The 26,513-nt window shown below is 37.9% G+C and overlaps 2 protein-coding genes across 9 annotated transcripts in view; one reads left to right on the forward strand and one right to left on the reverse strand.

Annotated features, from left to right (window-relative positions):
• The window catches only part of HMGCR (3-hydroxy-3-methylglutaryl-CoA reductase), a 53,228-nt gene extending 51,876 nt beyond the window's left edge, over positions 1 to 1,352 (reverse strand). The window contains exon 1 of the mRNA XM_033430035.2: positions 987 to 1,352. The gene's annotated coding sequence lies outside the window, so the exon portion shown is untranslated. The remainder of the gene's footprint in view (positions 1 to 986) is intronic.
• Positions 1,353 to 1,439: 87 nt separating this feature from the next.
• The window catches only part of ANKRD31 (ankyrin repeat domain 31), a 134,009-nt gene continuing 108,935 nt past the window's right edge, over positions 1,440 to 26,513 (forward strand). For 7 of the 8 annotated variants that reach the window (XM_049707675.1, XM_033430034.2, XM_049707678.1 and 4 more), the window contains exons 1-5: positions 1,440 to 1,798; positions 10,412 to 10,485; positions 13,946 to 14,046; positions 21,734 to 21,774; positions 25,419 to 25,495. In XM_049707675.1, coding sequence (XP_049563632.1) covers positions 1,647 to 1,798; positions 10,412 to 10,485; positions 13,946 to 14,046; positions 21,734 to 21,774; positions 25,419 to 25,495 — 445 coding nt within the window. In that variant the 5' untranslated portion in view covers positions 1,440 to 1,646. The remainder of the gene's footprint in view (positions 1,799 to 10,411; positions 10,486 to 13,945; positions 14,047 to 21,733; positions 21,775 to 25,418; positions 25,496 to 26,513) is intronic. The other variant, XM_049707679.1, reaches the window with a different exon arrangement.

The following is a 26,513-nucleotide window of genomic DNA, read 5'->3' on the forward strand; positions in this document are numbered from 1 at the left end:
TTGCTTCCATGTCTTGGCTATTATAAATAGTGCTGCTATGAACATTGGGGTACATGACTCTTTTTAAATTAGAGTTTTTGTCTTTTCCAGATATATGCCCAGGAGTGGGACTGCTGGATCATATGGTAGCTCTAGTTTTAGTTTTTTAAGGAACCTTCACACTGTTTCCCATAGTGGCTGCACCAATTTACATTCCCATCAACAGTTGTAGGAGGGTTTCCTTTTCTCCACACCCAGAATCAAGTAAGTTTAAAAGACAACCACGAACCAAGTGTTTTAAACAGCAGTGGCTTAACTATGGTCTAAATAGTAAAGTGCACAGGGAACTCTGCTCAATACTCTGTAATAACATAAATGGGAAAAGAATTTGAAAAAGAACAGATACATGCATATGTATAACTGAATCACTTTGCTGTACACCTGAAAGTAACATTGTTAATCAACTCTACTCCAATACAAAATAAAAATTTTGAAAAGTAGTAAAATAATAATAAGTATGGCAAAGCCACTCCATGTACTGAAAAGGACAGTAAATTGAGGAGTCAGAAGACCCTAGTTTCTTTCATTTATTTGACAAACCATTAAAGACCCAATATGTGCTTGGACCCTGTAGATTTCGAAGTGAGTACTAAAAACTTGCTATGCAGAAAGGGTGTGTCTTATTGGAATCTTCCTCTCACTTGGGAGGTGGAGCTCACTTGGCTTTGTTTCGAATGAGTCTGAATTAAAAACTTGCAAAGAGACTGAAATCAAATATATAAGAATGTAGTCACTTCATTTAAAAATAATAATTGGTTACTGTGGGAGGCTGCTAGGCACCAATATTATTATAAAAAGTAATAAAGGGAAAATACAAGGCATTTAACCTGCCTTTCCAACACTATCTGTATTCCAGCATAACCAAAGAGTTGAGGAAAAAACAGAAATATAAAACAAACCAGTTGGATCATCTAAAAACTTCTGATTAACATTTTTGTTTTGCTTACCTCAGGGGGACTCTTGGGGAAGGGATGTCAAAGGGATTAAGGAGAAAGGCAGCACTTGAAGGACTCAAAAACACTCTTCGGGGCTAAGACCACATTCTGGCTTCAGAAAAGTCTAGCAGAGCTGACAGTTCTTTCCGGGTCTGCGTCTCACAAGCCCGAGATGAGCTGCACGGCACGTGACCCAGCTCTCCCTCGCTGCCGGTATACCTTTAGGCGGGCTCGGCCTCCAGTCTGTCCGGTGCAACGCTTCCTTTCCGATCCCCGCGGCCGCAGCTCTAGACGCCCCCCCACCACCGCCCAGCCACAAAGCAAAAGTGCGGAAGGCGGGTATGGTAGCCGACCACGCCCCAGACCGTCGGGAAACCCGGGACCCGCGGGCGCGCGCCCGGCCACTTCGGACCACTTCCGGCCACGGGAGCGGGGGGGCGGGGTCGACGTACGGCGCGCGGGTCAGACGAGCGGCGCGCGGCTGCCCCTGCCGGCGGCGTGGGGTCAGGCCTCCGCGCTGGCCCGCCTTCCCCACGACGCCCTCCGACCCCGCGGTGTGTGCTCGCGTGGCCCACCGGGCTCCCGCCACCAGTTTTGTTCTGAATTTACAATTTCTCCTGGCCCTGAGAACAAATTAAAATTTCTTTTATTTTTTTTTTATTTTTTGGGGGAATGGAGGAGTTAGAGAAAGAGGATAAAAAAGACTTGGAGTGTGAGGCGGAGATGGAGGAAGGTGCCCAGGCCCCAGACTGGGACAGTGATGAAACGGTGATCGAGGCATCGGTGACGGAGAGCGACCAGGAAGAAGAGTTGCCCTGGAGAAGGTGACCGCCGTTGGGCCTGGGTTCTGGCGGCGGGTGGCCCTCTGAGGGTTGAGGAGAAATTGTTACCAGCCGAACGTCTGCGTGCGGGCGGGAGTAGGGCCTCATGGGGCAGCTAGGCCTGAGCTCCGAATTTCGTATATAAAGACCGCAACTGCCCCCAGCCCTTCCCCAACTTAGGACCGAATGAGCTCTATAGCAGGTGGCTTTCTGACATTTTTTTAAAGCCTTCTTTCTTAGCCTGGGGCTTTTTTTGCGTGGGCAAAACAGTCTTGGGTCTAAACTCCTCAAGTGCATTTTGCTTCCAGCGACTCGTAGCTCAGGTCCCGGAGACGGTTAGTATACTTTCTCTCAGGAAGAGAATGTGTGACGGGGGAAATGGTTACTACCAAACTGGAAACGGATAGTTTTATAAGAATCAAGGGAAGATGGTAGTTCCGTTCATCAAAACATATCTAGGGGCTTCCCTGGTGGCGCAGTGGTTGAGAGTCCGCCTGCCGATGCAGGGGACACGGGTTCGTGCCCCGGTCTGGGAAGATCCCACATGCCGCGGAGCGGCTGGGCCCGTGAGCCATGGCCGCTGAGCCTGCGCGTCTGGAGCCTGTGCTCCGCAACGGGAGAGGCCACCACAACAGTGAGAGGCCCGCGTACCGCAAAAAAAAAAAAAAAAAAAAAAAACATATCTAGTTCCCTGTGCTGGACACGGGGAGAAGATAAAAGAGATGAGGCCACTGACTCTGAGAAACCTACAGGCCAGGAAAGACGTAAACAGATGATTTCAATGTAATGTGGGAAGTCAGGGTAGGAGGGATGCCCAGGCTGGTTTAGGAGCCCAGAGAGATGCTTACCTCAACCTAGGTGGTCATCAGAGTTTGCCAGGGTTGACTTCTGGGTAGAGTCTTGAAGGTGGGTCGGAATTTGTCAGATGAAGGAGAGGAGGTTTTCAGGCCAAGGAGGTTTTCATGCAGTTGCATGCATGGGTAAAGGTGTAGTGGTGGGACATAGCATTGTGTTATGTGTGTTGGAATGTGCAAACAGTTGGGTGTTACTGAAGTGTTAAATGGGGAGATGGGTGTAGTGAAAGATGAGCCTGGAGAGAAAGGTACAGTAAGGTCACGTGAGGCCTCTTGTAGCCTGTGTGTGTCCTGGTAGGGAGCTTGTAAGATGTTAAGTGGAGGAGCAGCATAATCAGATTTTCATTCACTCAGGCATGCCCTAGACTAGGGCTTTACAAATTTTTTTTTTTTTTTTTTTTTTTTTTTGCGGTACGGGGGCCTCTCACTGCTGTGGCCTCTCCCGTTGCGGAGCACAGGCTCCGGACGCGCAGGCTCAGAGGCCATGGCTCACGGGCCCAGCCGCTCCGCGGCATGTGGGATCTTCCCGGACCGGGGCTCGAACCCGTGTCCCCTGCATCAGCAGGCGGACTCTCAACCACTGCGCCACTAGGGAAGCCTGGGCTTTGCAAATTTTAATGAAAGTTATGAATTTCTTATAAATCACTTCAGAATCCTGTTACAAGGTGGATTCCAACTCAGGAGTTCTAGGCTGGGGTTTGAGATTCTGCATTTCTAGCAAGCGTCCAGGTTAAAGTTGGTACTATTAGATCAGGGATCACCTTTTGCAAAGCAAGGCTATAGGGGTTAGCTTTGGGATCAAAGTAGTAACAGACTGGGATGATGAGAGCTCAACTAGGCAGAAACAGTGGGAATAGAGGGAAAAGGACAAATCTGAGAAGCCTTTAGAAAGTAAATTTAGCTGCAGATGGTGATTGATGAGATATGGAGGATGAGGGCAGGGCAGCAGTAAAGGATGATATTCAGATTTTTGGCTCTTTTATATACAGAAACAGTAATATTTGCTCTTATTGGTGTACAGGGACCATTTTGACTGGTACCTGGAGTCTTATAACAACCACTACACTCAAGATCCGGAACAGTTCTGTTATGCCAAAAAAACAAAAAAAACTCCTTCGGGCTGCCCTGTCCCTTGTAGTCAAGCCCCTCCCTCCCCATTTAAGTCACTATTTCCATTTGTGTGATATATCATCTTTTTTAATCTGTCTGCTTTCATTTTCCTCACTGTCTTTCATTTTCAGCAGTTTGATTATGATGTTTCTGGTAATGATTTTATTTGTGTTTTTCCTGTTTGGGGTTCATTGCTTCTCGAATCTATAAACATATCTTTCACCAAACTTCGGAAGTTTTCTGTCATGATATCTTCATATATATTTTTATGTACCAATCTTTTTATCCTCTCTTTCTGGGGTTTTTGTTGTTGTTGTTTGTTTGTTTGTGGTACACAGGCCTCTCACTGTTGTAGCCTCTCCCATTGCGGAGCACAGGCTCCGGACACACAGGCTCAGCGGCCATGGCTCACGGACCCAGCTGCTCTGCAGCATGTGGGATCTTCCCGGACCGGGGCACAAACCAGCATCCCCTGCATCGGCAGGTGGACTCTCAACCACTGCGCCACCAGGGAAGCCCTCTTTCTGGGGTTTTAAATGACATGAATGGTAGACCTTTTGATAGTCTCCAGATCCTTGAGGCTCTAATAATTTTTTTTGATTTTTTCTCTCTTAGTTCTTCAGACTGTATAATTTCTATTGCTTTATCTTAAGATTCACTTAGTTTTTCCTGTCTCATCTCCATTCTGTTGTTGAGACCATCCAGTGAATTTTTAATTTCAGATATTATATCTCCTAAAATTTCCATCAGATTCTCTTTTACAGTTTTTATTTCTCTGCTGAGAACTTCATTGTTTTCATCCATTGATAAATGTTCACATTTATGTAATAGAGAATTATTATAATAGCTGCATTAAGGTCTTTGTCTTGTAATTCCAGCATCTGGGCTTGGGAGGTTGGGGCATTGGCATCTGTTATTTTTTCTCTCAAGAATTAGTCAGATTTTCCTTTTCTTTGCACGTTGAGTAATTCTGGATTATATCCTGTATATTTTGAATGTTATGTTTTGGACTCTTGTTCCTGTTAAAATCCTCTAGAGGGAGTTGATTTTTGTTTGTTTTAACAGGCAGTCAATCTGATTAGGTTCTGACTGCATGTTCTGTTTTGCCTTCTGTGGGTGGTGGTTACATCAGTCCAATTTTCAAAGCCTTTACTATTTGAGTAAAGCCTTTACTTTACTGTTTGAGTCTGTCTGACTCATGTACCACTCAGGGATTAATCTGGAATTTGGACAGTAGTTAATATCATAGTTCAGTTCTCTAAGCCTTTGTTACACTTTTCTGAATCTGCTCTGCATGTGGACAGCTCAGGGTTGAGCCTCACACTTATGTTGGATCATATACAGAAGTAGGTGATTCCCCTTCCTGCTCTCTTTTCTCCAGGATTCTCATGCACCCTTCCCTCCCCATGCCCACATGTTGATTCGTTTGACCAGAAAGATGGATTTCTTTCAGTGTTAGCCTTCTTGCTGTAGAGTAGTTCCCTGCAGTTGGGGCCACCTTCAGGGCAAAGTGAAAGAAAAAGAGAAGAAAATAAAAGAGGTTCTTTTCATACTCTTGGGAGTATGGTTCCTCTAGTAGGAGAGAGACAGGTTTTCTCTTAAGTTTTAAGTGCCCAAGCTACCATGATTGGTAGCAGTATAGCTCTGAAGCTAAAGAGAGAAAACAAGAAAACTCAGGCACATTCCCCCCACACCTTCCGGCATTCAGGGATCCCTTTCCCTAGTTCTCTGGATAAAGGTAGGAGAGGTTTCTTCTGGAGTTTTTGCTGTCTGTGTCCACTGTACACTTCTAGGTTTAGGCCTAGGATCAAAGCTGGAGACAAGAAAAAGAAAAAAAGAGCTGTTAAAAAAAAATTCTACCAGAGTTTTTATTTTTTATTTTTTATAGATGGCACTGTCTTCTTTTTTTTTTAATATTTATTTATTTATTTATTTGGTAGCACTGGGTCTTAGTTGCAGCAGGCAGGCTCCTCTAGTTGCGGCTCACGGGCTCCTTATTTGTGGCACATGGGCTCCTTAGTTGTGGCAGGTGAGCTCCTTAGTGGCAGGTGGGCTCCTTAGTTGAAGCTCACTGGCTCCTTAGTTGTGGCATGCAAACTCTTAGTTGTGGCATGCGAACTCTTAGTTGTGGCATGCATGTGGGATCTAGTTCCCTGACCAGGGATCAAACCTGGGCCCCCTGCATTGGGAGCATGGAGTCTTAACCCCTGCGTCACCAGGGAAGTCCCATCTACCAGAGTTTTTAGTTGTAATGAGTGGAGAACTAGGCTATAGATGGCTTACTCTATCTTGACTGACCAATCTTTTTTTTCCCCCTAATTCATTTTTAAATGCTTCTCTGCAGTGCCATAGAAACATCATTCTTTCAGATCTCATAGCTCAAGGTTAAAAATTAGTTTTCTTTTTATTGGTATGGAAATACAAAGTCTAAGCATTGCTGGAGCTGAATACCATTGCTTCCCTCCCACCCATCTTCTTTGCTTACTTACATGCAGTTTATTCTGTTTTTCATGCACAAGCTCTCTACTTTGACTGGAATGAGGAGCACAGGTCCTAGTAGAGCAGAGACCCCCAACAGGCAAAATGTTATACATAAATAATCCTTAAATGTTGCAGCTATTAAGGTGCTTTTGCTAAGATCTGAGAAGAGGTTTGATGACCACTGGGATTAGATAAAGCAAGGCTTTCAAAGAATGAGGATGCCAGGTGTTAACTGTGCCAGAAAAGTACTCTGAGGACCTGGACTTGGTCCTAGCCCTCTTGAAACTGTAAAATGCATCCAGTCCCTTTTTTGGCTTGGTAAGTGTTGCTACTAATCTGTAAGAATTTAACTTGCTGATTAGTGAGGTTTTGTTTGCTTGTGATTTGTTTACTAAGAGGCAGGATTCATTTTTCTTATATGTGCCCTGGGAACCTTTTACCAATCATTAATTTCTGTCCCAGCCTCAATAACATTAAGGGATATACTGCAAACTAATCCTGTTCAATACATTTAAACAGAACCACCTTATAAGATACTTCATTATTACCTGGATTTAGGTATATGTTCAGGTCAAATCATGTCCTCTGAACATTATAAGTGCATATAGTAAAAGGCTAATTGAACATAATTACCCTGCAAGATGAGTGTTAATTCTTTCCCTTAAGATAGGCTAGCACTATTTTCATGTGAATTGTCTAGATGGAAAATACCTGTTTTAAAGGATACAGTTGCAGAAGGGAAAAATAGCAAAATACAAGGAGACAAAGAATTAATAATCACATTAAATTAGCTAAAGAAAGCGACATTTTTGGTCAGGATATATGGCAAATAGGGGCTCTTCCAATGATTAAAACAGAATGGTGCCAAGTACTATTCTTAAAACTGTTAAATGGAGAGGAGAGAAGAGACAGAGCAAGATTAGCTTCAGTAGTGGGCATCAGTCCCCCGTGGCCAGCAGTCACTCTCTGCAGCTGATGCAGGGCCATTGGTCTGCCCACACCCCTCTTGTGCCACAGAACGAAGGACTTCATCCTCTCCCAACAGAGGATAGACAGAGCAGTGGGGTTGGCCAGGTACCATATGACACACATGTTTAAACAGAACGAAGGAGTACACACTGAGTCTAAACAGGGAAAGGGATTCCCATATAAGGTGGTAAGTCTAGTACAGGCTGGGAGGAGTCTATCTTTTAGTAAGAAGGTGTTCCAGACCCAAGGCCTAGCAGGGGTTGAAAGACTGTATGCACAAGACTGCCTTTCTCAGCACATTCTTTGTTATCTCCTGTAGGAAGTACACACAGTGCCTCCCCAGACTGAACTCGAATCAGATCAAACCTCTATATATAATAACCAGTTTACAGGAAATATACAGGACAGAGGAACATGTTAAATGACATGCAGTCTTCAAATCCAAAATGTGGGAAACTCTATAGGAAAAACAACTCAGTTTCTTCAACAAATAAATTGTAAGGGGCAGGGAAGGGGATAACTTATAGATTTTAAAAGAGACTTAAGAGACATACAACCAAATGCAATGTGTGCATCTTGTTTGGAGCCTGATATGAGCAAAACAACTGTAAAAAGAGACAGGGAAATCTGACTACAATCTGTTTATTAGTTTACATTGCTGTGTAACAGCTTACTCCAAAACTTACTAGCATCTTAAAACAATACACATACTGTGTAGTTTCTGTGGTTCAGAAATCTAGGAGTGGCTTAACTGGATCATCAGCTTCAAGGACTCAGAAGGCTGCATTTATCTCAAGGCTTCATGAGAAAGATCTTCTTCCCAAATGGTGGCTGTAAGATTCAGTTCCTTCTCTGGCTATTGAACTGAGTCCCTAGTTCCTCTCTGACTGTTGACTGGGGGCCTCCCTTAGTTTCTTGCTACATAGGCTTCTGCAAATGGCTTTCACAACATGGCAAGCTGGCTTCCATGAGAGGGAAGAAGCAAGAGAATAAGAGAGTAAGATAGAAGCCACTATCTTTTTGTAACCTAATCTCAGAAGGAACATCTCAACCTATTTGCTGTATTTTGTTTATTAGAAGAGTCACTGGATCCAGTCCGTACTCAAGGATAAGTACCATATACAAGGGCATAAATACCGGGAGCCATTATAGAGGCTGCTTACTAGAGACTGTAAATTTAATAATATTAAGGAGTTATTGACTTCTTTTTAGGTATGAAATTTTGGCTGTGTTTTTAAAGGTGTGATTATTACAGTTACGTTTGAAGAGCCCTTATCTTTTAAAGTTGAATACTGAAATATTTCCAGATGAAGTGGAATAAGATGTCTAGGATTTGCTTTAAAAATAATCCAGTGGGAGACTCGCAGTGGGTAGAGAGGATGGCAGAGGGATCATAGAGGACGCAAGATTGGCTGTGTACTGATAATTGTTGCACCTAGACGATGAGTATACTATTGTCTCTATTACTTGTTTATGTTTGTAATTTTCCATAAAAAAAGTAAAAAGCAAAATGAATAAGTAAATAAACCAAAACACCCCTAGTTCCAAATCATATATTTATGCCTTAGTACATTGTTACATTCTTGGATTCTGGCAAGATTTTAAAACATTTTTTTTTATTGTGGTAAGATATATATAACATAGAATTTAGCATTTTAACCATTTTTAAGTGTATAATTCAATAGCATTAAGTATATTCACATTGTTGTACAACCATCACTACTAGTTATCTCCAGAATTTTTTCATCTTCCCAGGCTGACACTCTGTGTACCCTTTAAATAAGAGCTCCTCATTCTTTCATGCCTTCAGCCTCTGGCAACTACCATTCTACTTTCTATGAATCTGACTCCTCTAGATACCTCATGTAAATGGAATTATACCATTTTTGTTCTTTTGTGTCTGGCTTATTTCACTTAGTATGATGTCTCTAAGGTCTATCCATGTTGTAGCATGTATCAGTAGTTCCTTCCTTTTTAAGGCTGAAAAATATTCCACTGTATGTCTGTACACATTTTGTTTATCCACTCATCTGTCGATGGATACTTGTCAATTCCACCTTTTAGCTATTGTGAATAATGTTTCTATGAACATGGGTGTACAAGTTAGGTCCCTGCTTTCAGTTATTTTGTGTACATACCCAGAAATGGAATTAATGGATCAAATGGTAGTTCTATGTCTAATTTTTGAGGAACCACCAAACTTTTTCACAGTGGCTGTACCATTTTACATTTCCAGTAGAAAGTACAAGAATTCCAGTTTCTCTATATCCTTGCCACACTTGTTATTTTCTGTTTTTTTGGTTGGTGTGAAGCGGTACCTCATTGTGGTTTTGATTTACATTTCCCTAATGTTTAGTATTGTTGAGCATCTTTTCATGTACTTACTGGCTATTTGTATATTCTCTTTGGAGAAATGTCTATTCAAGTCCTTTGCCTGTTTTTTCATTCTGTAAAGGTTTTTTAAGCAGAAGAAATAGATACTTAGGTCTGCCTAGTAGCATACTCACTGTGCTATATCATTGCTATTTGTATCCGTCACCAGATCTGAAGCTTCTTGAGAATAAGGACTGTCTTCTCTCTTTACCTTGGTGCTGCCAAGAGCATAGTAAGAAGTGAATCCAAAAGTTAAAGTTCTGTAATTGTATGTTCTGAAAATATACACTCAGATTTAACCCTGGGATTTTAATCTGAAATTCTCTGTGGTATAGAGAAAGGTGAAGGAAAAAACCCAACAGCACTGGTCCTTCAAATAATCTCATTTCACTTCTGTTCAAAAACTATATTGATATTTGTCCCTTACTCCAAAATATATAAAAATAGCAGAATATTTATTAAAATGAACATGACCACATGAATATGTCTTTATTTTTCATCTTGGATAAGTTTTAAATTAAAGGCTACATTTCTGGAAAAAAAATTTTGATATAGAATATTAATAGTGGTATAACTAAGAATTTTAACAAATTAATTATAATTTTTATGAGTAGTTTACATTGAACCATGTTAAAAGTTTATCCACTTAAATCATTTTTCAGTTTATGCAATATATCATCATATTATACACCTTAAACTTGCACAATGTTGTATGTCAATTATATCTCGATAAAGCTGGAAAAAATTTTCTAAAAGATGACAGTTGATTTGTTAGTCTTTGTTTAGGAAACATCATAACATCTGTACCTTCTTTTCTTATGTTTGAAAGGTTGATTTTTAAGGAAGACACATCTCTTAGATCTGAGTTCAGTCTCCATCCTGGTATAAGTAGAACATGCAAAGGTGAGAAATAATTCTTTTCTCTAAGTAGTTCCTTTAATTTTCCAAGTATTATTATTCCATTAACTTCTCCTTTTATATTTAGTCTTATTCTTTAACTCTTTACACGGAGTTAGTTTCTTACAGGCATCTGTAATAGACCTTAAAATCTGTTATTTTATAAGGATAGCAATGGAGATTGTAACTTCTGGAAGATGTTTAAGACTCTTAGAGAGGGCTACTGAGTTGTGGAAGTGGCACTCGAATAGCAATTCTCCACCCCAGAATTTCCTGCTTAACCCTGAACTTTCCTATTTGCAAAAGTAGATAATACTTTATAATAATCAGTCTGATTCTTTCTGACTAAAATTAAGGTACAAATATCCTTGGTATATATATTTTTAAAAAGAGCCTTCACTTACAAATTCTCCAAACCTCCTAAGTCCACTTCTAGATCAATTTAAGCACTTCTGGAAAAATCTATCACTAATTGTTACAGTTCAAAAAGATCAATTCTGTAGTAGCTGTTCAAATTGTAGGTTATTTCCTTTTATGATTTCTTCCTGTGAGCCATTTTTTATTGGAGGATGTCTGGAAATAGGTGTAGAATGGAAGGAAAATCTCCTAAACATCATGAAAATCTTCTTGTGTGTATACACTTGTCCCTTGGTATCGATGGAGGGTTGATTCCAGGAACCCCGGTATACACCCAGATCCTCAGATTCTCAAGTCCCATAGTTGGCCCTCCCTATCTGTGGATTGCACATCCACAAATTCCACCAGCCGCAGATTGTAAGCATAGTACACGATATGGTCTGCGGTTGGTGGAATCTGTGGACGCCATACCCATGGATATGGAGGGCCAAATATATGTCTATGGAAAAAAAAATCCTTGTTTAAGTGGACCTGCGTAGTTCAAGCCCACTGTAGTTCACAAAGTCTTCACTGTACTTCCTCTCACCTGATACCCCAGCGGCAAATTACAGCTTCTTCTTGGAGTAGTTTTTCCTACATGTAATTGGAAGGGATAGTGTGTAATATTGGTCTCCAGAATGTGTTCTTATGATACATAAAATGACACTAGGAAGAAGTTAGAGATCTGTTTCAATATTCCAACCAAGTTTTTTCCCTTCCCTTCCCTTCCCTTCGCTTCCCCAAATGGATAGACCTTAATTATTTTTGCCAATTTTTAAAAGTATAAAATATTTTTTAAATGTAAAATTATATAATGCAGAAAGTGAAAGATCCCATCCCCTTCTCTTCCCTGTAATTCCACTCCCAACAATTGGCAGTGTTTAGTATTTGTGTTTCTTTCCAGACTTTTGCATACCAATATATATATCTTTTTTCATAATTAGTATTGTACTACATGTATTATTTCTTTGTTATATTGATCTACCTCAGCCTGTTAAATTGCTGCTTTTATTCCATTGTATGAATGTACCATTTAATGATTTGATTATGTTTGATGTTTCTCAGTATTATATCTTTGCCTACTTTTCTGATTATTTCCTTAGAGTAACTAGCTAAAGTTAGATTTGCTTTAAAGGATGAGCACATGTCAGACCTTGACATATATTGCCCCCTAAAATAGATGACTTTTTCCCTCTAGATCCAACACAGGACATATGCAATCTTTGCCAAACTGGTGAATAAAACATATCTGATTATTTTAATTTGCATTTTTGAAGAATGCCAAGGCTAGGCATGTTTTAATATTGACCATTTATAGTTTTTTTGTGTGTGTGAAGTGCCTTAATGTCTCTTATTCTCGTTTTATTGTTAATTTATAAGAGCATTTTATATATTAAAGATAGCAAAACTTTGTTGTATGTACATTGTAAGTAGTTTTATCCAGTTTCCTAGTTATTATTTAATGTTATTCATGATATGTTTTGTAGTACAGAAATTAAAAATTTTTATATAATAAAATCTGTCAGTCTTTTCTTTCAAGGTTTCTTTTTTCAAACTTAGAAATATTTTACCTATCTCAAGACCATAAAAATATTTTCTTTATCTTTTTTTCCACTTATTATATTTATTGTTTTTACTTTTATGTCTTTAATATTTTTAGAATAATTTAGCATATGGGGGGTAGGTAGGGTAGGTCTCTAACTTCATTTTTTTCAAATGATTAACTAATTGCCCCAGTTTTATTTATTGAATGTCATCTTGTTGCCACTGTTTAAAATACCATTATTGTTATATATTAAATTCCCAAATATATTATAGGTCTGTTTCCCACTTTTTGTTTTGTTTCACTGATATATTTGATTATTTCTACTTCTGTGCCATCACTACATTATTTTATCAGCCTTAGATTTTAATACATTTCCATATCTTGGAGGGAACATATTCTCCTACACAGAGTAGTTGGCTTGCAGCATACATCCTAAGCTTCTTTGGTACAAACAGCAAGCTCTTTGGTACAAATAGTATGAGACTTCAGCCACTGTGAGCTTCCAGCTTACCCTCCTTCATATTTTGTCTGTGGGATTTACTCTGAGCTAGGTGGTTTTCTGGGATTCTGATGGAAGAATTCCATATACTGGTTACTTCTGAGGGAGCCCCTCCTTTTCCTATGATGAGTGACAAGCTGCTAACCAGGGTTTGGTTTCCCTCTAATCCATTCCCATCTTCTATATTTTTTATTTTATATATATTTTTTATTTTATATTTCCTTTTTCCCATTGCTGCTTCAGATTTTTTTTTAAAACTAATTTCTTTGGATTCTTTTTGGGAACTCGGAAGGGAAGAAAAGTTAAATATGGGCTAAATTTGCCGTCTTGAAAATTCTGACTCTTCTTGAATAATATATTAGCATTATGAGTTTTTAAAAATGACTTAAAATGAAAAAAGAAAGTGTTCTTTCTAGCAGGGTTTAAGTCTGTACAATTTTCTTTATATATCCTTTGCATTCATTCATCCTGGGACAAAGAAATATCAAGTATTATTTCATTCAGCATCGTGTATACGTTTCTTCTTAAATTTAAAAACCTTGACGCATAAAAGTGGCAGTTAGGAAATTATGATTTACAAAATGATTTTTTAAATTTATTTATTTATTATTTATTTTTGGCTGCGTTGGGTCTCTGTTTCTGTGCGCAGACTTTCTCTAGTTGCGGCTAGCAAGGGCTACTCTTGTGGTGCGCAAGCTTCTCTTTGTCGTGGCTTCTCTTGTTGCAGAGCACGGTCTCTAGGCGTGTGGGCTTCAGTAGTTGTGGCACGCGGGCTCTGGAGCACAGACTCAGTAGTTGTGGCGCACGGGCTTAGTTGCTCTGCGGCATGTGGGATCCTCCCAGACCAGGGCTCAAACCTGTGTCCCCTGCATTTGCAGGAGGATTCTTAACCACTGCACCACCAGGGAAGTCCCGTACAAGATGATTTTTAATGACATTTTGCAGTGTCTATAAAATCCTTGGGTCATTGTTAAAGCAGAGCAATAAAACTATTGCAAATGATTTATGATTATATTTCATTCTAGGCACTCCAGAGATTCAACTTGAATTCAAACTCAGAGAGGATCCACAAGAGCAACTGAATAAAAATCAGATGATGCCTATTAGTGAGGATGCAGTCTTACAGGTATGTAGTATATTGATTAAATACATACTTATTAAAAATTGGTAATGCTGTTTGAAATAGGGGCAAATTACTAATGATTAATTCTATTTGTCTATTATTTTACTTCTTTCTTTTCTTACTCAGCTTTTTCCCTTTTCTTCACCAGTCATTCTGTTTCTTCACTGCAACTTCAGTAAAAGCCAAATGTTTTAGGCCCTCTTTCCTTTATTTATTTCTCTTTCTGGTAGAGATGTGGAATTGAGAAGGTTAAAATAGGCTAAAATAGGATATAATAATTACAGTTTCATCTCCATTGTGTGTCAGAGGTCACCTTAAATTTGTGAAGAAGATACTAGTCTGTGTAGTATAATTTGAGATATGGGCCACTGAAAGACCCTTCTGTTGTCGTGTGTGTGTGTGTGTGTGTGTGTGTGTGTGTGTGTGTGTGTGTGTGTGTGTGAGAGTGCATGTGTGTGGGCACACACTTAGATACACAAATTTTCACTTGTTTCTTTTTAATGCAGTCACCATGGCGAAAGGTAAGGGATGATTCATTTAGCACCTTGGCATAAATAAGTTAGCTAACCAGAGATAACTACAGAGTCTTAAGGAATAGAACGGAGAATACATTTATTTTAATAGCAGAAACTGACAGCAGTTCCAAAGAGTGACCATGCGGGTTTATTTAATATTGTACCTAGGAAGGTGTATCAGTTGAATTATATCTAGTCAAAAGAGTAAAATTCAACACCAAATATTTTTTTAAAGCTGAGGTGTCCATATTTAGTTTCTACTAATTTGTTGAAATATCATTTTTGTAACTTCTGATTTAAGAAAAATAATTTTTTTCCCTTTAGCTTCAGTAACTGTGAAATAGGAAATAAAAATTAACTGTTTTCAATTTATCTGAGAAACATTTACCATGTGAAAATTGTATCAGGCTCTAGATTGTACCTCAGAACGGTGATTTTGAGAGCTTGATTACCAAACTTATTTGGATAGTGTTGACTTAAAAAATTGCACAAAGTGAGAGTTACGAGGTAAGTTTTATTTGGGGCAAAAGGAGCACTGCAGCCCGGGAGACAGCGTTTCAGATAACTCTGAGAAACTGCTTTGAGGAGGCGAGGGGAGGAGCCAGGATAAATAGGAGTTTTGCAACAAAGGGCAGGTAGTCGGGGACATTAAAAGATTATTGTTAATGAAAGAAAGCCAGATATCTCAAGTTAAGGAATTTAGATCTTTTCTGTGTATGGGAAGATGTCAGAGTCTGGGCTCGTTGAAATCATTCCTTTGATGTGAACCTCAGCTCTCTGGGGCCGGTATCCTGTATTTTCACATGCTGAGTTTCCTCAGGGCTCACCGCAGGGAGTGGCTGCAGTCTGATGGCTGCTAGATGGCAGGTATTCTTTTCAGTCCTGAGTTTCCTCAGGGCTCACTGGCTCACGTTGGATGGTTGCAATCATTGATGACTGTGACATCCTTTGTTTATCGATACGGCAGGAAATATTCCATTTATAAATATTCCATTCCATTTATAAATATTCCATTTATTAGTAGCTTTTTAAAAATATAGACTCTCAGACCCGTATTTGAGTAGAACCTAGGACTGTCCATTTTTCAAAAGCCTCCCAAGTAATTGCTGATGATCAGCTGTTGGAACAATTGTCATAGAGGACTTGAAGAGTTAATGAATGTATCTTTCAAAGATTTTTCATGAGATTGTAACTCAGCCATCTGCTGGTTATGGGCTTGTTGTAAAATTAAGATAAGAAGGATAAATGAAGCACTTGGTATTGGTCCCTCTCTTTTGCCTTCGTGGGAATTCATTGGTAGTAAAATAGATACCTCCTTTAACTTTCCACTGCCCACCCCCCCCCACCGTTTTTGTGTACAGTAAGAGTTAGACCATATTATCAAAGTGTTAAACATCTGTAGCAAATTTTAATTGATATCAGTTTTTAAATTAACAGATGCTGCTTTCACAGTTTTTTATTTTATTCTTTGAAAATAAACCTTTAGAAATTTAACTATATGAGTAAAATTGATTTTGTCAAATAAATAGAGAGACCAGAAAAGGTGCTTTCCCAGAGTTATTTAAAGAAAAAAATATATATTGTTTCACAACTTCAACCTAATTTTAAGTAAATTCTAAATAATTCAGTTACTAAACAGATTTCTAAATAAATTTTTCTTAAAACTCAGATATAATATTGATATTCAACTTCAAAACAAACTATTTTAGAAATGATGAGATTGGGATTGACACATATACACTACTATGTATAAAATAAACAACTAATGAGAACCTACTGTTTAGCACAGGGCGTGCTACTCAATGATCTGTGGTGACCTAAATGGGACGGAAATCTAAAAAAGAGTGGATATATGTATATGTATAACTGATTCAGTTTACTGCACAGCAAAAACTAACACAACATCGTAAAGCAACTGTACTGCAATAAAAATTTTTTTAAAAATGATGGAACATTTCAAGTAAGGGCAAACTATGAAGAAATAGAGGATCTTTGGTTTGACATGCACTATGCTAATTTTTTTTTGCAGTATGTGGGCCTCTCACTGCTGTGGCCTCTCCCGTTGCGGAGCACAGGCTCCGGACGCACAGGCTCAGTGGCTATGGCTCATGGGCCCAGCAGCTGCACGGCATGTGGGATCTTCCCAGACTGGGGCACGAACCCGTGTCCCCTGCATCGGCACGCAGACTCCCAACCACTGCACCACCAGGGAAGCCCCACTATGCTAATTTTTAAAAACATAGGGAGCAGTCTTTTAAAATATTTCATACTCATCATTTTTATTGGGTCTTGCCGTACCTTTTCTTGTTCTTTATAGGTGCTATGGCAAGCAGTTTTTAAACTTTACATAGAAATTTTAAAAATTTTGTTTGGAGAGTTTAGTAGTATGTATGGAGAGATAATTGGAGACATTACTATCAAAATTAGGAGGTATGATAGTTAATTTTATATGTCAACTTGTCTAGGCCATCAGGTGCCCAGATAGTTGGTCAAACATTATTCTGGGAATTTCTTTGAGGATGTTTTTGAATAACATTAACGTTTAAATCACTGGATTTGGGTAAATCAGATTGCCCTTCATAACGTGGGTGGGCCTCATCCAACCAGTTGAAGGCCTATATAGAACAAAAAAACCAGCTTCCCTAAGCAAGAGAGAATTATCCAGCAGACAGCCTTTGGACTTTATCTATACCATTAGCTTTCTTGGGTCTTGAGCCTGATGGCCCACAGTGTAGATCTGGACCTGCCAGTTTCCATAGTTACATGATCCAGCTCCTTACAATAAATCTCTTTCTATGTATAAACATATCCTGTTAGTTCTGTTTCTCTGGAGAACCCTGACTAATATAGCAGGCATCATTGATCTTACTATAATCGTTTTTGAATACTGGAAAATACTTGTTTGATAGGGAACAATGATTAATTCAATCTTGTGATTATTACCATCAGGCTGCTTCTTCCATCTTCTACTCACTGAAATGCTGTCTAAGAGGTATGAATCCAGGTTGAATTCACTTTTCCTCTCCGTTAAGCAGCTTCCACCTTCCACCCTTATCCATATGTGGTGGTGAAATCAGTTAAAATGAACATTTAAGAGAACCTTGAAAGGGAAACAAACAAGCACAGGCTTGTTCGACAACTGTGTAATGGAAGAAGGATCATGGTTGGCAAGACCAGAGCCCATGGAGAGATTATGTATATATGTACTGCAGGGTCTTTTTTCTTTTTTAATTTATTTTATTGAAGTACAGTTGATTTACAATGTTGTTAATTTCTGCTGTACAGCAAAGTGATTCAGTTATATATATATGTATATATATACACACATATGCACACACATATTCTTTTTCATATTCTTTTCCATTATGGTTTATCACAGGATATTGAATATAGTTCCCTGTGCTATATAGTAGGACCTTGTTGTTTATCCATTCTATATGTAGTAATTTGAATCCTGCAGGGTCTTTTTAAGCCCCAGTAGGCAGGTAATATTCTCTCTTGCTAGCTACCTCTCTGATTCATTAATAGCTGGACCACTCAAATTCAAGGTGAGTTTTCAAAACTTAGGGAACCCCTTGACTCTATTATGCTGATCATTAATGTCTTTGATATCCTTTTCCTGACTAACCCATCCTGACCTGCTTTAATTCTTAGGGTCCTAGAATTGCTGTCTCTGCCCAGAGTTGCAATTGCTTAGGAATATTTTGGGAAGGAATGGATGAAAACAGGTCTTTGGCACCTGACTCAGCCAGAGTAAAGATATTTCTCATTCAGTGGTCGAATAACTTTGTGTTTAAGTTGTATTTAGATACTACTCAGTGGAGTTTAAAATGATCATTTTAGCATTACTAACACTGAAGCAATGTAGAGATGGTACCATATGTCCAGATCAGACTCTCTAAAAGACAATCATGTGGATATTTGGAAATAATAAAAAATATTTGTATAGATAACCAAATTTGGCTACCTCAGTCTGAGAGAAAGGTATTTTAAGCAAACATTATCAATAATTCATCAAGATCACTAAAACGCTGAATATCAGGAATGTGTATTCTGTTCTGCGGAATGTGAGGATAGTTTGTGTGAGACATCTCATGCCTCATGGAGAGCCAAGGTTGGTCAGGCTGATCAGGTTGGCCAGGCTTCCATTTCTCTCCCAGTAATCCATGATTCAGTTGAAGAAAATGATCTCAGATAGTAGAGTATTGTTTTTTGGTTAAGGATATATAAACAGATTTGCTCCTTTCCCAGATCCTCTAAATTGATACAATTAATTTAAACCTTCTTTCACCTCTCACACCACACCCCCAACAGATTTTTTTTTAAAAATGTCTGCACTTTATTGCCCTCGTAGGGGCAGGAGAAAAATGTCTCATGTATCAAAAGCATAGATAGCAATTTGTACCCCTTAAGAAAGAATTGATTGAAGTGTATCCTTACATTTTGTTAATCAACAAATGAACAGCTCCAACCCCCATTATATTCCAAGGCATTACCTCCTGAGGGGTATTTCTGCCTATGGAAGAGGAAAAAAAAATCAGCTGTCAGGAGCAAACTTTCTTCTTACTTGCTCTCTTATCTTTTGTATTTTCCTTATGTGGGTAGGGTCAAATGAAAAATTAGCCCTCAGTTGGAAAATTCACTGGTCCTTTAGTAAGATGAATGAAATGAGTGTTACAGATACTTGAATGAATTGCTTTGTGAAGACTCAGAAATACCAAGTAAGTACATAAGTGTACCCTGTTTAATTAATCCTTGGGAATATCTAGGTTTACTTTCTTTTTTATAAATTTACTTATTTATTTGTCTTATTTGTGGCTGTGTTGGCTCTTCGTTGCTGTGCGCAGGTTTTCTCTAGTTGTGGCGAGCGGGGGCTACTCTTTGTTGCGGTGCGCGGGCTTCTCACTGCAGTGGCCTCTCTTGTTGCAGAGCACGGGCTCTAGGCACGCGGGCTTCAGTAGTTGGGGCGCATGGGTTTAGTTGCTCTGCGGCATGTGGGGTCTTCCCGGATCAGGGCTCGAACCCTAGTCCCCTGCATTGGCAGGCAGACTCTTAACCACTGCGCTACCAGGGAAGTCCGTAGGTTTACTTCTTGAAATTCCTTCTTCACTCTGGACCTCTGAGCTTTTTGCAATGTCTGCTTAGGAAGTATGTATATGTGGAACCAATGTGATAACCTTGAGCACTATAAGGATGCACTATCAGTAAATAACAATGAACATTATTAATTGGAGAGGATTTAAGTTCTCAAATTACTTTGTGTTTTCTTGTTATTATGGCTGTTTCAGTGATCAAAAATGCTTGGAAGTTCAGGCTAAATGGCTTTACATATTTTTAGAAAGCTTTATTATTGATCATAGAAACAAACATAGAGGGTACCCCAAAGAGAGATCTTTTTGTAAAGATCTTCTTTGATACTAATAAGATATTTAAGGTAAGAATTCCTTTTAAAGCGATGAAAGCCAGTGTGCTGTGAAATCTTAAAATGGAAACATTTTATCAGAACATTTTAATCTTTTTTGAAAGGGACACAACAACTTCAGATTTTCTGGCATGACTTGAGAATTAGGCAGAATCCATTAAGCATTTAACACTGTAACACAAAGGTTGTATGATTTTTGGCCCTCAGGAGAAATATTAGAACTCAGAACCTGACAGGAGTGGCTCATCAGGACTATTGTGGATTAATGAACTAAGAAAAGGGAAATGCTAGGAATAAAAAGAAGGAACACTCCCTTTCTCTTTACCTAAGTTCCACAAATCCTTTTACAGAAAGAAATTAAAACAAAATACTAAACATAAGAGCCAAAACTATAAAACTCTTAGAAGAAAACATAGGGGGAAAGTATCATGACATTCAATTTGGCAATGATTTCTTGGCTATGAAACCATAAGCAACAAAATAAAAAATAGATAAGCTAGATTTAGTGAAAATTAAAAACCTATGTGCATCAAAGGACACTATCAACAGAGTGAAAAGATAACTCAAAGAAAGGGAGAAAATATTATTTGTAAATCATGTATCTGATAAAGGATTGATACACAGAGTATATGGAGACTCTTATAACTCAACAACAACAAACAACTAATTAAAAAATGGGCAAAGGACATAAATTGACATTTAGTAAAGAAGATGTAGGGAATTCCCTGGTGGTCCAGTGGTTAGGACTTGGCGCTTTCACTGCTGGGACCCAGGTTCGATCCTTGGTTGGGGAACTAAAATCCCACAAGCCACTGCAGCGTGGCCAAAAAAAAAAAAGAGACATACAAATGGCTAATAAGCATATGAAAAGATACTCAGCATCTTTAACCATTATGGAAATGCACATCAGAACCATGATGAAATACCATCTCGCACTCATCAGGATGGCTATTACCAAAACAAAATTAACAAGTATTGATGAGAATATGGAAAAATTAGAATTCTTGCTCATTGCTGGTGGGAAATGTAGAATGAAATGGTACAGCTGCTATGGAAAATGGTATGGTGATTCCTCAAAAAATTAAACATATAATTACCATATGATCCAGAAATTCCACTTCTGGTTATATACCCAAAATAAGTGAAAGCAGGGACTCGAAAATATATTTGTATACCCACACTCATAGACGCATTACTCACAATAGCCAAAAGGTGGAAGCAACCCAGGTGTCCATTAATAGATGAGTAGATAAATGAAATGTGGTACATACATACAATGGAATATTATTTAGCCTGAGAAAGGAAAGAAATGCTGATACATGGTACAACAAGGATGAACCTTGAAGACATCATTACTAAGTGAAATAAGCCAGTCACGAAAGGACAAATATTGTATGGTTCCTTTTATATGAGGCACTTAGAGTAGTCAAAACAGAGACAGAAAGAATCATGGATGCCAGGGGTTGGGAGAGGAGTAAATGGGGAGTTAGTGTTTAAATAGGTATGGACTTTCAGTTAGAGAAAATGAAAAAGTTCTGGAAATGGATGTTGGTGTTGATTGTACATCAATGGGAATGTTCATAATGCCACAGAACTTTAAATGGTCAAAACGGTGAATTTTATGTTTTACATATTTTACCACAATAAAAAAAGATACTAAGAAAGAATAACATATCTTAAATGTTAAATTTTTAGCTTGTTGTATTAGCTTAGTATTCCTCAGTTGGAAAAAACTACTGTTCTTTCTTTCTAGCAACCTCAAGATGAAATGGAACAAAATGAAGCTCCGTTACAGTAAGTATAATGATTTTGGGCATTATTATATTATAGATATTTTTTGTCATTTTACACATATAAAATAAGTGTTCTTTTTCTTAAGAGTTTTAGAGTTACTGTATATTTTTGAATAATTGTCCCTTTAGCAACATAAATATATGTTATTTTACAAACATTGTAGATAAGTTTCATTGCATGAGAAAGACTGAATCAGTTGATTCTCTAATATTACTTAAAAAGCAAATTTATAGCGTAGCATGAGGGAAGAATTTGTAGAGCTTATTGAAATTAGACTTTCATAGAACTATTATACTTAAAGAGACCTTATCCTTTCAATTTTTTTATAAACAATGGTTCTCAAAGTAAAGCCTGTGGACCCCCTGGGAGTCCCTGAGGCTCTTCCCAGAGGATCTGTGAGGTCAAAACTATTTTCATAATAATGCTAACACATTATTTGCCTATTTTATGGTATTGACATTTGCACTTACGGTGCTAAAGCAAATGGTGGATAAAAAGCTGGAGCCTTAGTAGGCATCAGGGCAGTGGCACCAAATAGGACTGGTAGTCACCGTATTTTTCACAGCCATGTACTAGCGGTTTAAAAAAAAAAAAGGCCAGTTTTACTTAGTGCATTTGATGAAGCAGAAAAGTTATTAGTTTTATTAAATTTCTACCCTTGAATATATATCTTTTTACGCTTCTGTGTAAAGTGTGATAGTTGTCTTAAGAGCACTTGTGCACTTGTTTGAGTTATAAGATTAGTAAAAAAAAATAGTTTCACCTTTTTTTTTAACTTGGAAGAATAACTAACAAACTGTTTATTCACAGTGGAGTATATGGCAGACATTTTCTTGAACTTTCTGGTAAGATCAGTGGAAATATTTACAAAGGTGACCTTTTTGAGATTTTTATGATGAAACAGATCAATATAGGGAAGAGCTGCATAACTCAGCAAATCAGTATTTTCTGAAAGACCGATGCATAATGTCACAGCATCACCCACAGACAAGTAAAAGATCCGTTCAAAGTGCAGCGTAGACCAATATAAAAGTTCATTGATTTTGTTTCAATTTTCACATTTCCAGTAACCTTTAAGGAAATTATTGCTTTTAGAGTTTTGGTATGTTATCTAAAAAGAATATGCACTATTATCCTAAAAGGCTGCTAAAGTACTCCTTCCTTTTCCAACTGCATATCTGTATAAGGCCAGATTTTTGTAATATACTTCAAATAAAAAAATATATCACAGGGCTTCCCTGGTGGCACAGTGGTTGAGAGTCCGCCTGCCGATGCAGGGGACACGGGTTCGTGCCCCGGTCCGGGAGGATCCCACGTGCTGTGGAGCAGCTGGGCCCGTGAGCCATGGCCGCTGAGCCTGCACGTCCGGAGCCTGTGCTCCGCAACGGAAGAGGCCACAACAGTGAGAAGCCAGCATACCGCAAAACAAACAAACAAACAAACAAACAAACAAAATATATATATATATATATATATATATCGCAAAAGATTGAATGTGTTATAGCAGTTCAGGTGGCAGCTGTCTTGCATTAAGCCATACATTAAAGAGATTTTTTAAAATGTGAAACAGTGCCACTTTCTCACTAAATTTTTTTTCATTTTGGAAAATGCAAAAATGTTTCATAACAATATAATAATATATTGGATTATTACTGTTACTTAAAAATTAATGATTATTTAACATTTTTCTCCATTTTAATTTCTAATATGTAAATATAAATAAATAGAAGCCACATGAACAAAAGCTCTTTGAGTTCCTCACTAAGTTTTAAGAGTGTAAAGGAGTCCAAAGACCAAAAGTTTGAGAATCACTATTTTAAAATAATCCTTTTACTGAATATATCAGCAATATAAGTTCATCTACAGAAATGGAAAAAGAGAAAAGACTAAGAAAGACTAATGCAGCATCCATGGTCTCACAGCTTGGAGAGAACCATTGTTAACATTTTGGTACATTTTATTTTAGGCTTTCTATATATTTTTGTTTTGTTCATATTTTCTACAAAATTGGGATTATTCTGCAGATACTTTTGTTTCCTGTTTTTTTTCTTTCTTTCTTTCTTTTTTTTTTGGCCACACCATGCAGCTTGTGGGATCTTGGTTCCCTGACCAGGGATTGAACCCATGCCCCCTGCAGTGGAAGCCCAGCCTCCTAACCACTGGACCACCAGGGAATTACCCCTGTTTTCAAATTTTAAGTAGTGTTTATCACAATTATTATTTCACATCATTAATATTTTGTAAAAACATGAATTTTAATGACCTCATAATATTTCATTGTATAACTTACTATACTGTAATTCATTTAATCATTTCGCTAATATTGGACATGTATGTTGTTTGCAGTCTTGCCTAATATAAATAATTATTTTTTAATACCTTAGATGAAAGTTTGCTCTATTTTCAAAACTTCTGTGTTAAATTCTCTTTTATAATTAAGGAAAAAATTCTGCTGTTGATTCAAACTACGATTTTGTTTTATTTTAAATCAGCTTGTACTCAAAGAATCATGTTTTAGGGGAAAAAATGGCATTCTTTTCTATTTGCCTCATAGAAATTATTCTATATGAGCAGATTCATTTTCAAGATAGCTTATACTGATCACTTCTATTTTTTTAGGCAGGAGAGAATGTTCAATTTATTATTCTTGCTTAGGATTCAAGTAGCTATGCCTGGTTCATAAAAACTGTTCTTAAAACAACTGGAACAAGAGGCTTTTTTTTTTTTAAAGGAAGATATCTTGATTGCATTTGTATAGTAAATTAGATTGAGAAAAAAATAGTTAACTGATTGCTTTTCTTCAATCAACTTTTTTTAAACATCTTTATTGGAGTATAATTGCTTTACAGTGTTGTGTTATTTTCTGCTGTATAACAAAGTGAATCAGCTATACATATACATATATCCCCATATCCCCTCGCTATTGCGTCTCCCTCCCACCCTCCTTATCCCACCGTCTAGGTGGTTGCAAAGCACCGAGCTGATCTCCCTGTGCCATGCACCTGCTTCCCGCTAGCTGTCTATTTTACATTTGGTAGTGTATATATGCCAACGCTACTTTCTTACTTCGTCCCAGCTTACAGTCAACTTTTAATTATCCCAGGGTAGATGATCAAAATTGTAGATTAGGCTTGACCTTTATTTTGCTCACAACCTCTTCCCTTCAGTAGTTCCTACCTTTTTTTCCCCTGCTGTGAAATACAAGAAAGGTAAATAATGTCTGAGAATTTTCTCATGAGTGACTTTCACTTACATCTCAAGCTATAATGACAAACTTTCAGTGTATTTGAGGATTTAAGTAGTCAAGCTTCATAAATTAGGACCAATTTTTCTCTCTCACTCCACCTTTCTATTTGGTAGACAGTCATCTCCAAAGTTACTTTCAGACCTAAATGTAGTTTAGCTTGTCTACACTCCTAAAGTTCATTCCTTAATTTTTTTGGCTCTCTCCATTTTTGCAGCCATTTGAAATTTAAATGTTAACAAATTGCTAGTAATTGGAGCAAAAGAAGTTGATCCTATTTGAAATTCCTTTAAATTAAAAAGAAGTTTAAATTGTATCTGAATGAGAAATAGTGGGGTTTTTTCCATTTGAAACTTTATATGTATTTATTAATTAATTGATTGATTTTTTTTTTTTTTAGGATTAGAAAAAGTTGTCCAGCGTTCACTGTGTCATTTCCCCAGGCTGAACTTTCACTGAACCACCAGAGTATTCAAGGTACACTTTGATGAGTAGAGTCATATAAAGTGAATTTGTCTTTGCCTGAAAATAGAAGGCTTAATTAGATATGGATTTATTTACAACTAGGCTGGTCTACTATACATTGCTTGCATACATTTTTACATATGAAATCAGTGTTGCTGTTGACCTTGGAATCATGCTGCTTAAAGTTGCCCATATGCGAAGAGCTCAGGTGCAGTCAATACCTACTCCTCCACATTTACTTTTTTGACTTATAATTTGGGGGCTCAAATTTGAAAACAATGTTTGTTTTCTCTATTCATAGCATTCTTAATATGTATGTCATGTCTTTCTTGACTGGCAGTTAGGCAGGCCATTTACTTGATTTCAGCTGTATTAGAGGGTAGCTGTCTTTCACTTTGAAGTGCCACCTATGTATGTTGTATGACAGTGTAGTAAATATTCTTAGTGGTCATTGAAACTTTGTATTATAAGAAAAGGCACAAGGACGTGATACTTGAAGTTGAAAAGCTAAGTTTTAAAATCTCTGTCTTCTGATCTGTTGCTACTACAACAATAGCAGTACCACTTAACGCCATCACCAACTCTTGCATGCCCTCCTAGTGCCTGGATTTTGGTCTGTAATATTATTTATTCATTATTTTAACAAATATTTATTGAGCCTGCTAAGTGCCAGGTGTATGGGTGCTATGGGTGTACAAATGCCAAGCAAACCAGGGATCCTAAAAGGATAGCTGATCTGTCTTGGAGCTTGAAGATATTAGGATGGATCTGAAAATCTTACCATTGTTGGAAAACAAAAATGCTTTCAAGGATGTCAGGGGGCAGTGCTAAAAGGGTAAAGAGCTAGGTCAATTGTGCTCCCACTGGCCAACCTGTGACAAATTAGCTGGGGAAAAAAACTAACATGATTTTGGTTCATGGAAATAAGTTTGTGAAAAAAAAATCATGAGTTCATAATGATACTCAAAAAATGTTAGTAGTGTTCAAAAGGTAGTCTCAATACAGGAAAAAAAAGCAACTATCGTAGAAT

This window comes from Orcinus orca, chromosome 3 (assembly GCF_937001465.1).
Source record: "Orcinus orca chromosome 3, mOrcOrc1.1, whole genome shotgun sequence".
NCBI classification, from domain to species: domain Eukaryota; kingdom Metazoa; phylum Chordata; class Mammalia; order Artiodactyla; family Delphinidae; genus Orcinus; species Orcinus orca.